Raw genomic sequence first — 17,329 nt, 5'->3', positions numbered from 1 at the left:
GGCCCTTGAACAACGGAGGGGTTAGGGGTGCCGACTCTCTTCACAGTCAAAAATCCCCGAATAACTTATAGTCGGCCCTCCGTATCCACAGTTCCCTGTATCCGTGGTTCTGAACCTGCAGATTCAACCAACCACAGACTGTGTAGTACCGTGGTATTTACTACTGAAAAAAGTCTGAGGGTAAGTGGACCAATGCAGTTCAAACCTGTGTCATTCAAGGGTCAAGTGTACTTTTGCTGTCAAACCATTTAAGCCAAAGGAGTTCCTGAAGGGTCATTCTCTCAAAGCTCCAGAACCGCCAGGAGGTGATTTTTGACCTGGCTTTGCACACTTCCAGGATTTTGAATCTTGAATGGGGCAATTTAAACATCTGGAGTTCATTTAATCCAGTAGAGGAATGAAAGCAAGATTCTTAAGCAATTCCTGTTAAAAAAACTTCTGGAGCTTTCAGAGTTCCTAACCTGAGTCCAGTTCTTCAGCTTCCCTCTGATCTTAAGAGCTCCTCATATCCTTCAAATAAATCCTTTATTGCTTAGGTCAGCTAGAGTTGATTGCCTGCGATGGAACCCTAACTGGTACTCTTCACAAGGCTATGACTGTGGCCCGGGAGACAATGCTCATCTCCCTCAGACATGTCTGCAAAGGACTTTATTTACTGGATGATATATTACCATTCCCTGTTTGAGTATCTTGGTCATTCTTAGAATTTCTGGAAGCTATGCATCTTCAAGACAGTGAGGCATACTCCACTGTGTTCTATTCTCAGCTCCAAATCTTGCATGTCGGTAATTATTTCAATGTTTGGCTCTAGTTTTAAAACTGAGCTGTCATGATTCACAAACCTGTGTCCTTAATGCATTCCACAGCAGCACTAACATTCACGGAAACTGTATCTCAAAGCAAACAAGCTTTTATCTAAAATTGTTCTCAAGCAGATTTATAACAGTAAATATTAGCCAATCACAAAAATATACTCCCAGTTCAGTGTTTTGGTAATGAGACCCTTATGCGGTGTTAGTATTAACAGTGTAAAATTCACACCAGTGTTAACGAAGGAGGTTTTATTTTTACTCACATGCTAAATGGTTTTTTTTAGGTTTGATCTCATTTGCTTTTGGCATCTGTGCTATGCAGGCATACCTTGGAGATATTGTGGGTTTGGTTCCAGACCACTGCAATAAAGCAAATCTCTCAGTAGAGCAAGTCACACCAATTTTTTGGTTTCCCAGTACACACAGAAGTTATGTTTACACTGTAGTGTAGTCTATTGAGTATATAACAGCATTATGTCTAAAAAAACAATGTACATACCTTAAAAAATACTTTGTTGCTAAAAATGGTAACCATCATCTGACAATGCAGGGTTGCCACAAACCTTCAATTTGTTTAAAAAAAAAAAAAAAGCACTATTTGTGAAGCACAATAAAACAATGTGTATACCCTTACATCTTTTCCTCAATACAATTTCATGAACATGATGACCTGGACAGTTTGCGGTACGCGGACCTCTCACTGTTGAGGCCTCTCCCATTGCGGAGCACAGGCTCCAGACGCGCAGGCTCAGTGGCCATGGCTCACGGGCCTAGCCGCTCCGCGGCATGTGGGATCTTCCCGGACCAGGGCACGAACCCGTGTCCCCTGCATCAGCAGGCAGACTCTCAACCACTGCGCCACCAGGGAAGCCCTAGAGCTGTAACTTTTGACAACATGGATGGACTGAGAGATTGTCATATTAAGTGAAGTCAGACAGAGAAAGACAAATATATCACTTCTTTGTAGAATCTAAAAAAACAAATGATACAAATGAACTTATTTACGAAACAGAAACACGCACAGACAGAGAAAACAAACTTACAGTTACCAAAGGGGAAAGGGTGGGGGGAGGGATAAATCAGGAGTTTGAGATTAACATATACACACTATATATAAAATAGATAAACAAGAACCTACTGTAATGGAATATTACACAGCCATAAAAAGAAACGAAATTGAGTTATTTGTAGTGAGGTGGATGGACCTAGAGTCTGTCATACAGAGTGAAATAAGTCAGAAAGAGAAAAATAAATACCGTACGCTAACACATATATATGGAATCTAAAAAACAAATTAAAAAAAGGTTATGAAGAACCTAGGGGCAGGACAGGAATAAAGACACAGATGTAGAGAATGGACTTGAGGACACAGGGAGGGGGAAGGGTAAGATGGGACAAAGTGAGAGAGTGCATGGACTTATACACTACCAAATGTAAAATAGATAGCTAATGGGAAGCAGCCACATAGCACAGGGAGATCAGCTCGGTGTTTTGTGACCACCTAGAGGGGTGGGATAGGGAGGGTGGGAGGGAGACGCAAGAGGGAGGAGATATGGGGATATATGTATATGTATAGCTGATTTACTTTGTTATAAAGCAGAAACTAACACACCACTGTAAAGCAATTACACTCCAATAAAGATGTTAAAAAAAAAAGAACCTACTGTATAGCACAGGGAACTATATTCAAAATCTTATAATAACCTATAATGGAAAAGAATCTGAAAAAGATTATATATATATATAAAATACATAAATATATAAAAAAGATTTATATATATTTATATATACACACACATATCTGAGTCACTTTGCTGTTCACCTGAAACTAACAGAACATTGCAAATCAACTATACTTCAATTAAAAAAAGAGAGAGAGAGAGCGCGAGCTGTAACTTCTGAGACGATTAGGGAACTCTATCTTTGATAACTAAATTTATAACAATTTCAGTAATGAAGGCTCTCTAAATATTCTGTCAGCTCTAAATGGAATGATTCTATGGCTTTATTTGAGGCTTCCAGTTGGTGCTGGGATTTTAGCCATGCAGGATATATGCTTAGCATATCAGAATTCTATTCAATATTCTGACCTTAAGAGAAGCTAAAAAGAGAATTATAAAATATACATCATCGAATTCATTTCCTTTTTCCAGAAGAAGCTGTAACCTCTGTCCACAAATAAAACAATTCTAGTTTAAAAAAGAAAAATTCCTACCAACGGAATTCCTACCATTTTTATTCAGGCACACTCAAAGCTTGAGACATCCTCGACTCCAAACCTTCAAGTTATAGCTACTAAGTAATATTAGATTATTGTGGTCATATAGAATATTTAGATTACTCCAATCCAGCTATTGATAACATGGTGAGTTCTGCATCACCCTGCAGGTGCAGGGTTGAATGAGAAAGGAGATAAATTGGAAAGGGGATACTGAATTGATTCAAATATTGAGTTTCTAAACTCTATTTTAAAAGGCCAAGGAATAGTTTGAAACACATCAGACTTACCAGATGTCTTCCAACAATGAGGCTTTTAGAGAAACATCACAGGTGATCATTTCATCTCAATCCCTAGAGTAGAGATCTAGGGATCATGGAAATAGTTTAAGCATGAAGAATACTTAAAAATTGAGCCTGGTCAAACAGATGTGTACAACAGTGTGTAAAAGCGATAAAATAATGTGATAGCAAACATCTGAACAGTACTATGGAAGGCACTATGCTACGTGCCTTACATACATCATCTCATTACACACCCTATAAGATGAGTGCCACTGTCACTCCATTTTATAAATGAGGAACTGAGTCTCATTAAGTTACTCATTAAGTGTCTAGTCCACGTATACACAGTTAATTAATAGGGAGCCTGGATTTAAACTCAGGCAGTCTAACTCTAGATCCAGTACTTTTAACTGTTAGCCAAAATGAAATACCTTAGAACCTAGAATCCAATGCATGCCAAAAGCTTACATCAAACATGTCTACAGCAAAGGATATATAACACTAAATGTTCCTTAAAATCATAAAGTTTCCTCAATTACTTTAAGATATTAAGATGCCTAGATGAGTCATGTGTTGTTGGCTTTCGTTTATTTCTCTAACTTCATTTGATTATTCAAACTATGATAAATTTAACTACTACTATTGGATATTCTGAATTTAAAAGAAGATAAAAAGAAAGGACACGAAGAGAGATATGTCACTCCTATTTTTGATCAGTATTACCATCAGATTAAAATTAAATGACTACTGAAGTTCATGCTAAAACAAAATAATGGTTATATACTAGAATGTATGCTATAAAAGTTACACAGCAAGATGAAAACAGTCCAAGGGCAAGTTTTATAAACCAAAACAACCCCAGAAAATTTTACATAACTGAAGAAGACAAAGGAGTAAGTAGAGAAAACTCAATTAAGAGGGACCTCTTTATTACATATTTATAAAATAATAGTATAATATAGTTATTAAAAATGGAGATGAAATATTTTATTTTTGGTATCTTATGTTTTGCATTCAATTTTTCAATCATCTTCACAATTTTTCAAAACTTGAACCTCTACCCCACCCACCATTCAAAGAACAAATGAAGAACAAACTATCCAATGGGTTCTAGTGAGAGACTTAATATCAAAGAAATTAATCCAGTAGCTCATGAATTAAGATTGAGAATTTTCAAAGAAATACAATAAAAACAAAAATTCAGAAGGTACCTCAAGATCATATTGTGCCATTTTCCTCATGCTGTGTGTTTAAGTGCCTATAACAGAATTCTGGTTAATGAAATTTTGGACAAAAAAAAGTGTCATATTTTGTGCACACAGCATCAAATGACTACAGATACAATATGGGGATTCTGCTGTGCATATCTGTACTAAGTAGGGCATAATTTATAATATGCGAAGAAAAAAAATTTAAATTACAAAATGGGTATTTTTAGCACATTTAGTAACAGCTAGTTGTTTTAAACTATCATTTCATTTTTGATGACCAAATTATATGTGACCATAATTAAAGAACATATAATTTTAAAATACTACTAATAAACCATGGTTACAACAGAACTGTTACATTAAATGAAGAAAGGAAAGTCACATACATGTACTGAATGGCACTGAGGTTTTTCAAAGCCATTCTTTTGAAAGGCTTTCAGTCCACCTTCACATGTATCAGTTAAAAAAATGTCTCTACTCAGTGTGCTTGCAGAAGGAGATGAAGTCAGTTCTGATCACCCAAGTGGCTGACAAGCACTCAGTGCTGATCACTGAGCAAGTCTTTTGTCTCACTACCCTGACAACCATAACTGAGCCACATCTAAGTCTCTGATGCGGCAACTCCAACTATTCAACTGCACAGAAACACCTCAGAAACACAAAAAAACACAAACAACAACTGAAACAAGTGACAACTAGAAATGGCTGAATCACTGTACCTTTTAGACACAACCATTAACCTTAGTTTTGTGATATGCTATTTGGTACTTTTTGATTCAGTAGTTGGAGTAAAAAAAAGTTTCTGTATTCAAACCTATTTACAGAATGTCAATATAAAATGTGTGAATATATACATTTAATATACACACATGCACGCACGCGCGCACACACACACACACACACACACACACACTCACATATCTAGAAACCAGCACTTAGCCATGTCCCCAATTCTCACTAATGACTCAGTAAATCATTTGTTACTTTAAGACCAGCTTAGATGCTATAAGGCTGTAACATATGGCTAAAGAGGTCAAACACAAGCACCCACACTCAGGCTAATTAAATTGTTCCTCCTCATGATTTTCCACAAGTAGTAATACCATTTATATAACAACTATATCTCAATAACTTAGAATTCAGAGTATAAAACCAGTGTCATGAACATATAACTCCCTCACTGTTTAAAGAACACTCCTCCTTCTGTTCTATTTCCACTAATGGTAAGAGGGCACACCAAACTGGATCACATTGAACTGTACAAATTATCTTTACTCTCAATCTAAACAAACGTGAGTTAAAACATTCTGAAATGCTGCATCCTTTGATTTCTTCATCTTTTCAATTGCCCGATGCAGGTCCTGTTGTTGCACAGGTCGAATTTCATCTTCATCATGGCTAAAATGCAAAAAAAAGAACCACCAAATATTCAAATAATTTTAGAATACATCTCCCTAAAATATTTTACCAAGACTAAAAAATGCAGTCTCTTACCCATCCAAGACCCCAAAGACAACCACAATTTACAGCTTCACGTGAATTCTTCCAAGGAATTAATCTATGCATATAAATGTCTTAAGAGATTTTTAAAAAGCACTTACCAGCAAGAGGTAGGAAGCTAAAATGGCTGGCTATAAACATTATAGCTTGGTAACTAAAATCAAATACTTCACACTAAGAATATAAAGGTGTGAAAGTTGATCTGAATGGATTATAATTTTAATCAAGGATTCAAAAGCTTTCCCATTAAAACTGGAATTAAAAAGTAGCATGTGTTTAGCTTTTAATAAACTATTATTATTGTTTATCTTATCTTATCATGCATGTGTTTAGCTTTTAGCTTGTGTTTATCTTATCTTATCATGCATGTGTTTAGCTTTTAATAAACAAAATAAAATTCATTCCTACTAATAAAAACCAACTACTCTAAGTCCTCCCCACTTCAATAAGGAGAAAAATATGATCCAATATATAATGTCTCCTTTGTAACTTATAGACACTCAGGAAAAATAATTCAGGGAAAAAGTTATGATAACCTAAGTCCATTACCCAGACTTTTTGCATTGAAATATAACATTTTCAGGGTTTTAAGGACAGCAGAAAAACAGAATTTTCATTAAAATTATTTAAGTAAAATTTATTCATAGGGTTTTTTTTTCTCCTCTTAACATATACAAGAATAAAAATCTTCAGAAGATAGATTCTTGGCTACAGAGGTCAAAAGTATTCCTAATTTTAGTGCTAGAGTAGCTGGATTAATCTGGCAACAAATAAATGGAGTGACCCTCCCCACGAAGGGGCCCAAGGGTACACTAAAGATAGGCCCAGAACCAGTGCAGGCACAGCTCCAGGTTAACAGGGTAGCTTTCATGCAAACCTTTCTATACCAAGAGAAACCTTTTTTGGCAAAGCTTGCTAGGCAATACAATGTAATTAAACACATAAGTAAGACAGGCAAATCCAGGTCACTTGGAATGAAAGCCTCAGAAGATGAAGAAGGGAGACTAAGAAACAATGGGGCAATTCTGTACAGGTACAGAATTCATTCGACACAAGCCCCCAAAGTACACTGGTTTGCTAAGAGTCACGTTAGAAGGTTGATATTTTGAACAGGGGCTTAGAAATGCAGGGTTATACTGGTTCAGGGCAAGTGGCCTTATGGGAAACACAGGATTTTGTTCATCAGAGCTGCATTATTCCATATTCCAGTTCACTAATACAACTGGTACAAGACTGGTTTCTCAAGCTCAAGATACTTTGAAACTGCTTTCAAGTTTGCTGTAGTGACAAATGACTTCTTTTTTAGTAAATACATTATTAACAAGTTGAAGTCTAGTCCACAGCAACGTCCCCATAAATGTGAAATTTCTGGAAGCAAGGCACTCATTTCCATAATGTAGAAATTTAAAATACAAAAGCAATCCAGGGACACCAGAGCAGCTGTTTTCCTGGTAGAGATGGGTAAGCTTAAGTTTGTCAGCTTTCTGTAACCCTGCTCATGGATTTCCAGTAGAAATTCAGCTTTTACTTCTTGCTCTTCATTTCAGATGCTTCCCAAAACCACCCTCCCTTGCAAATTCATTTCCAGAATTCTCCTTCAGAAAAAAGGCAATAAATAACGTTAGGGGAATTTTAAATTCCAATTTACCTTTTTATTCCATAAGCAGAGTTGGTATTATAAAGCAAAATAAAAGGAACTATCCCAAAAGCTCTAAAAGGGTTTGACAAATATTAAGAGATCAACTCTAAATACACATACCTTTCTTCTGATGTAGAATTAACATATTCCCTGACACAGAGGAGGGCAGCATCTCGACACATCTCCTTTAGGTCACTTCCTGAAAACCCATCAGTTTCCTGGGCAACTTCCAGCAGGTCCACATGCCTATCCACCTTAAACAAATATAAAATATGCTTTAAAAAAATGTAAAATATACTGCAAAAGATATATCCAAACACTCTTAGAATTAAAGAAAGTTAAGCATATTGGAACAGCATGGGAGGAGAATCAATAGATAGTATTTTCAGTCTCTAGAAGTTTTCTTTTTTTAACCATAAAAGCTTAAAATTTGAAATCTAATTTTCAGTAATTGTCATTATGACCAAAACATAAATAAGTCTTACTAGATATATCACAGAGTGATGGGGAATAATAGGCATTCGAATATTGCTGGATTGACTTTGGTGCCTCTTAGGAAGGTCCCACTTTGACACTTCTTTATAATATAGTCAACATACTTGGCAAATAGCCTGGATCATTAAGTCCTGAGACCTGATTTTTGTAATATTATGATATTACAAAAATCATATTCTACTAAAATATTCTAACCCTCATTTTAACTGTACTGCTTTGATATTCTACTACCTCAACACTAATTCAGCACCTATGGTTTTGCTCCCCAACCTAAGCTTATACAATCAAGCCAATTAAGTGATCCTCCTGGGTACATAACAGACTTGGGATAGTTAAAAGCTGATATGTAGCTTAAGAAGAGAAAATGAGAAAGAAAGAAATTAATTATAGTAACTACCATGTATTAAATGATTCTTATATATCATTTGCTGTATTAAGTACTTTTCATGGAGTATTCTCATTTAATCCTGACAGGGAAGTATTCTCATTTTCGTTTACAGAGAATAGTAAAACCTGCAGAGGTTAAATAAGTTGCCCAAGGTCACACCATTGCCAGAGCCAGGGTTTGAACACAATGCAGTAAAGATCCAGCTGTATTTTTTCCCCCATATAGCTAACCGTTTGTCTTAACATTTATTTTCCCCAAGTTGACTGGAAATGCCGTCTTCATTTGTTACTAAATTCCCATTTGTCTTTATGGAAGACCCCGGTGTAACTCTACACAAGGACAAGAGACTTGGAGGTAAGACAACATGGGATCTACTGTTAACTCTGCAACTGTGACCTCACATGACAGTGTTCTCAGTCCTAAATGTGGAGATTAAATAAAGAGAAATCACATATTCTTTGATAAAAAGAAAACTGCACCCAGAAGGTAGGTGTGGAACAGGCAAGGAAAATGGTAAACTACATACAGATAAATCTAAGCTTTAATATATAAAAACAGTAATAATAATCATTTAATTTGGGGACTAAGTAGCTAAGTAGCACTAAATTTGGGGTAGCACTAAATTTGGGGACTAAGAACTAAGTAGCACTAAAAGAGAATGTGTAACTTCCAAATGACTAGAGGAAGAGGGAAAAAGGAATGAAGAACACAAGAGCAACACTAAAGAACGAAGGACGGGTGGGGAGGTAGGGGAACTGGAGGGGGAAAGGGGAAGGTGTGGGCAGGGGGTGGGTGGGGGGAGTCCAGGGAGGGAAAAAAAAGCATAATACATGGAAAGCACTAAAATAAAAAAGAACAAATGCAAATTTATCAGTAATCACCACAAACACAAACAGAAATCATTACATAATGATAAAAAATAATTCACCAGAAAAATATAACAAATGGACAAACCCACAACAATACTGGGAGATTTGTAACAACAATACTGGGCATATAAGACGATAAGTTCCTAGGGCTAGTTATAGTTAGAATCTGTGATCTAATGTACAAACATAAAAGCTAACCAACTGATTACAGGCATTCTGTATAATCTGGTATCACTCCTTTGTTGGTTATAGGGTTGCAAATGTTTTCCCTGTGACGTGTTCTTGCACTTTGCTCACTGTATCTTGTCATACTTCAAGAAGCCTTAAGTCTGATTACAGTCAGACTTTTCTATTCTCTTTGTAAACTTTTTTGTGTGCCTCAGAAACTCACTTTCTCTATAGTTTGTAACAGTGAAAGAGAAAAAATAACCTACACTTGTACCTGTATTATGTATCTATCCACACACATTTATGGAACTGATACACACAACGAACTTCAGGATAGTGCTGAGAGTTCTCCACAGCAGGATACCAATGATGGTGTGGGGTGAGGGAGCGGGGGAGGGGTCGACATGAAACAAAATATATTAAGATCAGGCTTCCCTGGTGGCGCAGTGGTTGAGAGTCCGCCTGCCGATGCAGGGGACACGGGTTCGTGCCCCGGTCCGGGAAGATCCCACATGCCGCAGAGCGGCTGGGCCCGTGAGCCATGGCCGCTGAGCCTGCGTGTCCGGAGCCTGTGCTCCGCAATGGGAGAGGCCACAACAGTGAGAGGCCCGCGTACCACAAAAAATATATATATATTAAGATCACCTTTTAAATCCAGGTGCTAGATTTAAAGTTATTTGTGTGTATGTCTAAAATAAAAGACCTTCCAAATTATTCTCCGAGATGTTAAAAATTAGTCCTCCTCCCTCAAAAAATCAACGCCTCTACCCTACCCTTTGCCTTCTCTTTTGTTGGGCCACACTATGTTCTAATCACTCACAAATCTTGTGCATGACAGGGTGATAAAGTCACAAAGATGAACAAAACAAGTATAAGAAAAGAATAAATAGAAAATTCCAGTCATTGGGGGAGAAAGATTAGTAAACAGAGATAGCATTCCATAATGGTTAAGAGAAAGGCTCCATCACTACTTTGCTATGTAAACCTGGGTAACTCATTATATAACTTCTTTGGATTTCAGTATCCAGAGACGTGTAAAAGAGTACTAATATGTACTGCTTAGATGAATTGAGGATTAAATAAAACAATGTGTATCTTACCACAATGCTTGGCATACAGCAAGCACTCTAAAAGCAGCCCTTTTTATTTTAAGATAATGGCTCTAGATAAACCGTGAAGTAAGGAGAATTATTTTTATTAGGCAAGTATGAAGGCAATTCCCAAGTTAAAAAAAGGTTTTGAGTACTGGGAGCAAAATAGGAATAAATTAATGAACGTCCAAAATAGCTTGAAAGAATAGCACTTATTTGTGTGCGATTATTCACTATATCTGCCATTGACTGTACACTGCATGATAATCAAAGCATTTTACATATATTATTTAATTTAAATTCTCTAACCGACTCTATGAGATTGTTGGCATTATCTCCGATTTCCAAGTGAGAAAATGAGGCACAGAGATGCTAACAATATTTGCTCAAGGTCACACAGTAGGAAATGGTCAAGCCAGAATGGGATCCTCAGGTCTGTCTCCTAAACCCATGCTTGTTAACTATTCCCGCTGTTACAGACAATATATAAATTCAGGTTAGTCTGTATAGGGAACAAAAACTATCCTTACTGCAGTGTCAGACATGATACTTGTATTAGATATAAATGTTATTAGTTCTAATTCTTTCATACTTAAAACGTTAAGCCCAAACCAGTATACTATCTTTTTTAAATGAGTGGGTTTTGTTAAGGATCTATCAATAAAGAATTGTGAAAGACTGAAAAACAGTATCATTTCAAAAGCTTCATTCTTTTTTTTTTTGCGGTATGCGGGCCTCTCACTGCTGTGGCCTCTCCCGTTGCGGAGCACAGGCTCCGGACGCGCAGGCTCAGTGGCCATGGCTCACGGGCCCAGCCGCTCCGCGGCATGTGGGATCTTCCCGGACCGGGGCACGAACTCGTGTCCCCTGCATCGGCAGGCGGACCCTCAACCACTGCGCCACCAGGGAAGCCCAAAAGCTTCATTCTTTTCTTCAGAGAAGAAAAAACTCAAAATATAAAGGTCTAGCCATCTGTTTGCATCAAAAACTCTAATTCTGCTCAGGAATGTATACGCATGATAATGCTCATCTTATTAATGTGTGTTACTGATTTGAGGCATCTTTTAACAAAATTACATTAATTTCTTTCATATTCCATTGAAGTAACAATATGCCTCCAGCATATAAATACCAGCTAGTAGGAAATGAGACATTCCCATGTCAGCAATTATCCAGAGAGCACTCATATTCTGCATCATAAAACTGATTAGACACTAATTCTTTGTACTTTTATAAATAAGAAACAGAATGCTAAAAATTGTCTGTACTAATGACAAATGTAATTCTAAAAGAATTTCCAAAGATAATACTGTTAAAAAAAGCAGAATACTAAAATCAAAGTTTAAATTAGGCATAATGAGTAGTGTCTTAAATTTAAATGCTAAAATTTAATGGCCTGTGTAAAGTATGGCTATCATACGAGACAAAGAGCTTACATCTCATAATTTACATTCATCATCTATATATCAATGACCTATATCACCTATATTTACACTGGACCACATATATGGGGTTCAAAAATGTTAACTTCCAGCCACACTTCATTAAAAATTTTTTTAAATAACTGTATTAGTTAACCTGAAGTCTCCACAAAATTGTTCACAACTACCTTGTAATGCCTGTTAAACTTCTAGCCACATCATAGCCATTCTAATTCAGAAGATCTTGTGAACTCATTTAATCCCCTTTGTTTTCTTCTCTGTTCATCAATGCCTATCCTTATCAAAGGTTGACCAATGGAGCCTGTTTTATCTAAACAGTACTACAACTACACAATGTCTTCTTGAAAGCAGTAAACAAATATTCAGTTAAAAGGCAAAATGTAATTTGTTGATTTCTCATTCATGGAGGACAAGAGTTCCTTACCCAGAATATATGAAAGGTTTTAGGAATTTCCCTGAAACTATACAAAACATTTCAAGTATATACGCAGTTTTTAAAGGAAAGATGACATAGCTTTATCTCTTTATTAAAGGGCTCTATGATCCCCAAAATGGTTAGTAACCAATGATCTAATCTCTGTAATTTGTTAGACACTTTAAACTTTAGCAAATAGCATATATGTTATTTTGATATATTGTAAAGAAATAAATGAACAGAACACCACTGAAAGATACAAGACTTGAACAACCAGAAAGACATAAATGCTTCTGGAGAAAGAGTCAACATCAAAAATATCTTAATTCTCTTAAATTATGATCCACCAAAAACACTATTGTTTGTTTTTTTTCTTGAATAAGACAAATTAATTTAAAATTCATACAGAAAAAATAGCATACCAAGAAACTGTGGGCTGGGGGACACCAAGAGGTGTCTAGCCCTACCTGATATTAAAACTTACAAGACCTAACGATTAAGAGTGTGGTGGGGACTTCCTTGGTGGTGCAGTGGTTAAGAATCCACCTGCCAATGCAGGGGTCACGGGTTTGTGCCCTGGTCCAGGAAGATCCCACATGCCGCGGAGCAACTAAGCCTATGAGCCACAACTACTGAGCCTGCGCTCTAGAGCCCACAAGCCATGACTACTGAGTCCACGTGCCACAACTACTGAAGCCTGAGCACCTAGAGCCCGTGCTCCACAACAAGAGAAGGCACTGCAAAGAGAAGCCTGCACACCACAACGAAGAGTAGCCCCCGCTCGCCGCAACGAAGACCCAACGCAGCCAAAAAAAGAAAAAAAAAAAAGAGTGTGGTGCTGGTGAATAAACACAGAAAAGACCAATGACCTGAATTCAAAGTCCAGAAACATAGCCAGTACACACGAGAATTTAGTATATGATAAAGGTGGCTTCTCTAATGAGGAAAGGATGGACTATTCCAAAAAATGGTGTTGGACAACTGGGTATCCATTTGGAAAAACAAAAGCAAAATTCAATTCATAGCACACATCATACATCTGGATAAATACCAATTATAGCAAAGATTTAAACGTAAACCATAAAACCATAATGGACATCCAGATATTATGTATCTCCTAATGAAAGAATATAATTCTACCCAAGAAGTAGTCCTCTCTCCAACTGAACCTAATCTCATCCAGTCTCTTGATCCAACTACCAATTTTAGAGGAATTACTGCTCCTTGTATAATCAGCAAAATTCAGACTATGGAAAAATTTGGACAAACCTAATGTGGTTTTTTCAACAAATAAATTGAAAGGTGAAGAGGGAAAGGACGAGAGACATGAAGGGAGACTCTATCGTCTATAGATTAAAAGAGATTTAAAATCTGAAATAATTGAAAATTACAAACTTTATGTGGATCCTGAGTCAAACAAAAACATGGTTTAAAAAAAAAAAGACGTTTAGGAGACAACTAGGAATTTGAAGAGACTAGAAATTCAATGATAGTAACAAATTTATGTCATTTTTTGCTTAAGTATAACAATGGTAATGAGGTTAGGTTAAATAAAGAAAAGAATCCTTCCTTTTAGAGCTATAACTAAAATATTTACAGATGAGAAATGATGGGAAAACATGGGAGGTAAGGAAGTAGATAGGGTATGGATGAAGCAGAATTAGCCATGGGATGATGGTGATTCAAGGAAGCATGAAAACCACTGAAATATAAATATGCCTCACTACGGGAAGCTATTTGGTTTCTTAATTTGGATAGCAAGTTCAAGTAGTGAGTTTACATATGAAATTTATGATAGTGAGGAATACCATGTTATTAAAATATACTTGGTTACAGAGTTTTGGAAAAACAAGTAGCAAGAGCTGGAGAATATGGAAACTTCCTTTACAAACATGGTAGTGGAAAAGGACTTTTAATTTAGATCAAAACTTAGAAGCCATAAAGGGGGGAAAAGTCCAGTAAAATCAAGACAACCTAGGAAAAAATATTTTCAAATCATATAAACAAAGGGCAAATCTCCCTAATACATTAGAGTTCCTACAAATCTACAAGAAAAAAAAACATTCTAATAGAAAAATAGGCAGAGAATATGAACAGGTATTTCACACACACACACACACACACACACACATTCTAGAGGCTCTTAAACATATACTGCTCATTTCATCCCTCAATGTAAATTAAAACTATAATGAGATACCATTTTCTACCTATCATGTTGGCACAAAGTTTCATAACATTCTGTTGGCAAGGCTATAGGGCAACAGGCACTCTAACATTGCTGATATAAGAGTAAACTGGGGAACTTCCCTGGTGGTGCAGTGGTTAAGAATCCACCTGCCAATTTTGGGTTCAATCCCTGGTCCATGCCTGTGCGGCTCAACTGTTGACCCTGCGCTCTAGAGCCTGCGAGCCACTACTGAGCCTGCGTGCCACAACTACTGAAGCCCGCGCACCTAGAGCCCGTGCTCCGCAACAAGAGAAGCCACTGCAAAGAGAAACCCATGCACCGCAACGAAGAGTAGCCCCCACTTGCCGCAACTAGAGAAAGCCTGTGCGCAGCAACGAAGACTCATGCAGCCAAAAATAAAAATAAAATAATTTTTTTAAAAAAAAGAGTAAATTGGCATGAAGAATTTGGCAACTAATACCAAAATTATAAATATCATACCCTTTGATCTAGCAATTTTTCTTCTGGAAAATTCACCCTACTAATATTCCTGGCACAAGTGTGAAATGACATATGTACAAGGTTATTCAATGCAGCATTTTTATAGTAGTGAAAGACTGGAATCAACCCAAATGTCCTTCAATGTGGCTGATTAAATAAATTATGATTAAATATAAATTATGATATATCCATATAATGGAATCCTATGCAGTGCAAAAGAAAAGAAAAAAGAGAGAGAGAGAACAGAACGAGCAAACCATATGCTAATATGGAATCTCAAAAATAAGAGAAAAGAGCAACAGAGAACACTGGATATGGTTTATTAATATGGCTTATGTAGAAAAGGGGAGAGGAGTAACGTTACATTCTAATTTGCTTGTATAGGAATAACACTACCTGAAAAGATACAGAAGAAATATAAGGGAGATATGAGACTTTTCCCTGTATACCATTTAATATATATATTTTAATTTCTGAAACGACTATACCACCTATTTTTAAAATACAAACGATTGAAGATTTTGATTATTGTACCTTCTTAATTCTAAATTCCAACTTCAAAAAATATTGCAATTAAATAAAACCCAAAACCTCCCCATACTTCTCTGCAAAAACAAATGTATCTTATATAACAGGAAACCAGTCTGAAAAATATCAAAGAGGATTTTAATCTGTAGATATGAAAACACATGGCTTTTTAAAAAGCAAATTACCTTTAATTAGTTCAAATATGCCATAATAATTGAGTTGTATGAGCAGCCAAGAGTTTACAGTAATTTACAAGTTGAAAGCTACATTATTCCCAGGTTCCTTTTTCATGTCTGTCTAAAATGATTTTATGAACATAAATATTTTTATATTTATAGGATGGGGAAAAAATGTAATTTTCTACTTACATTTTCATTTTTCAAGATGAGTTTCAGGATTGCTTCTCTTTGTTTTAGAGCCTAAAAGCAGGATAATTTCCAGTTAGCATTTTTAAAAAAAGGATCAACTAATTTTCCTAATATTTCTTCCTTTCCTTGTAAACTACCTGACAATACCTATAAGAAATGACAGAAACTCTGACAGGTCATGGAAACTTTTGACTAAAGCAAGGTCTAGATTCTAGACTCTAGATTAATCATTTGTGGTTGTCTTACTGAACTGTATCTTCTTATTCTGAATCCCCAGTGCCTAGTACCATATCTGGAAAATAACATGCCCTTAAATGTTTCTTGAGTGAGTAAATGAATTCCTATGACTACCAATGTCTTTCCTCTACAGCTCTGCAAATCTCCTTTTCGTAATTTAGGAAACTTCTGAAAACTCACTGCTGCCATAAAATTTTTTATCAGTAACTGGAAGAGATGGCAATAATAACTGCTTGGTTCTTCCATTTAGCATGTAACTTCCATGTCCACTAATTTATATTAGTGAATTTTATTTAGTGTTAATAGCATATTAGTTTATATGCTTGTATACTCCCCCTGCAGTGATGCTTCATATTACTAGAGAATAGAAGCTTTTATAGAATACCTTACATATACAGTAAATATGAATGCTTTTAAAGATTATTATGGCTGAACTCATCCCTATTCCCACAACCACTGAAGAAAACAGAGCCGGTTACAATGAGTACCAAATTAAATGACCTGAAAAACAAAACCAAACTGCTGTTTCTGTAATTCAAATGTGTTAAGTATGAAGGTTAATTTGGTATGTTAGGCAATCACCAGCAGGTACTTTTTGTTAATAAGCATTTAACTTGGAAAGAAGTTTTAAGGTAAGGTTAAAGGTAAGGTAAGGTTAAAATACTTTGTTTTTGTTTTTTTGTTTTTTTTTTTTTCAGTATGCGGGCCTCTCACTGTTGTGGCCTGTCCCGCTGCGGAGCACAGGCTCCGGACGCGCAGGCTCAGCGGCCATGGCTCACGGGCCCAGCCACTCCACAGCATGTGGGATCTTCCCGGACCGGGGCATGAACCTGTATCCCCTGCATCGGCAGGCGGACTCTCAACCACTGCGCCACCAGGGAAGCCCCATACACTCTGTTATCATAGTTAAACAGTAAGAAAAAAAATTATCCTATAAACTGCGTCTGTGTGTTCACTAAAAACAGAATGAAGAGGGGGATTATAAAAATCCCA

The 17,329-nt window shown here is 36.4% G+C and overlaps 1 protein-coding gene across 1 annotated transcript in view; it reads right to left on the bottom strand.

The window, feature by feature from the left end:
* Window positions 1-4,212: 4,212 nt before the first annotated feature.
* The window catches only part of ATAD1 (ATPase family AAA domain containing 1), a 55,195-nt gene continuing 42,078 nt past the window's right edge, over window positions 4,213-17,329 (bottom strand). Inside the window, exons 8-10 of the mRNA XM_079900373.1 lie at window positions 16,100-16,150; window positions 7,785-7,918; window positions 4,213-5,923 (exon numbers count right to left, since the gene is read on the bottom strand). Of these exons, the coding sequence (XP_079756499.1) occupies window positions 5,803-5,923; window positions 7,785-7,918; window positions 16,100-16,150 (306 nt within the window). The 3' untranslated portion in view covers window positions 4,213-5,802. The remainder of the gene's footprint in view (window positions 5,924-7,784; window positions 7,919-16,099; window positions 16,151-17,329) is intronic.

This window comes from Stenella coeruleoalba, assembly GCF_951394435.1.
Source record: "Stenella coeruleoalba genome assembly, chromosome: 16".
Taxonomy (NCBI): domain Eukaryota; kingdom Metazoa; phylum Chordata; class Mammalia; order Artiodactyla; family Delphinidae; genus Stenella; species Stenella coeruleoalba.
This window is presented reverse-complemented; position numbering and strand designations above follow the sequence as displayed.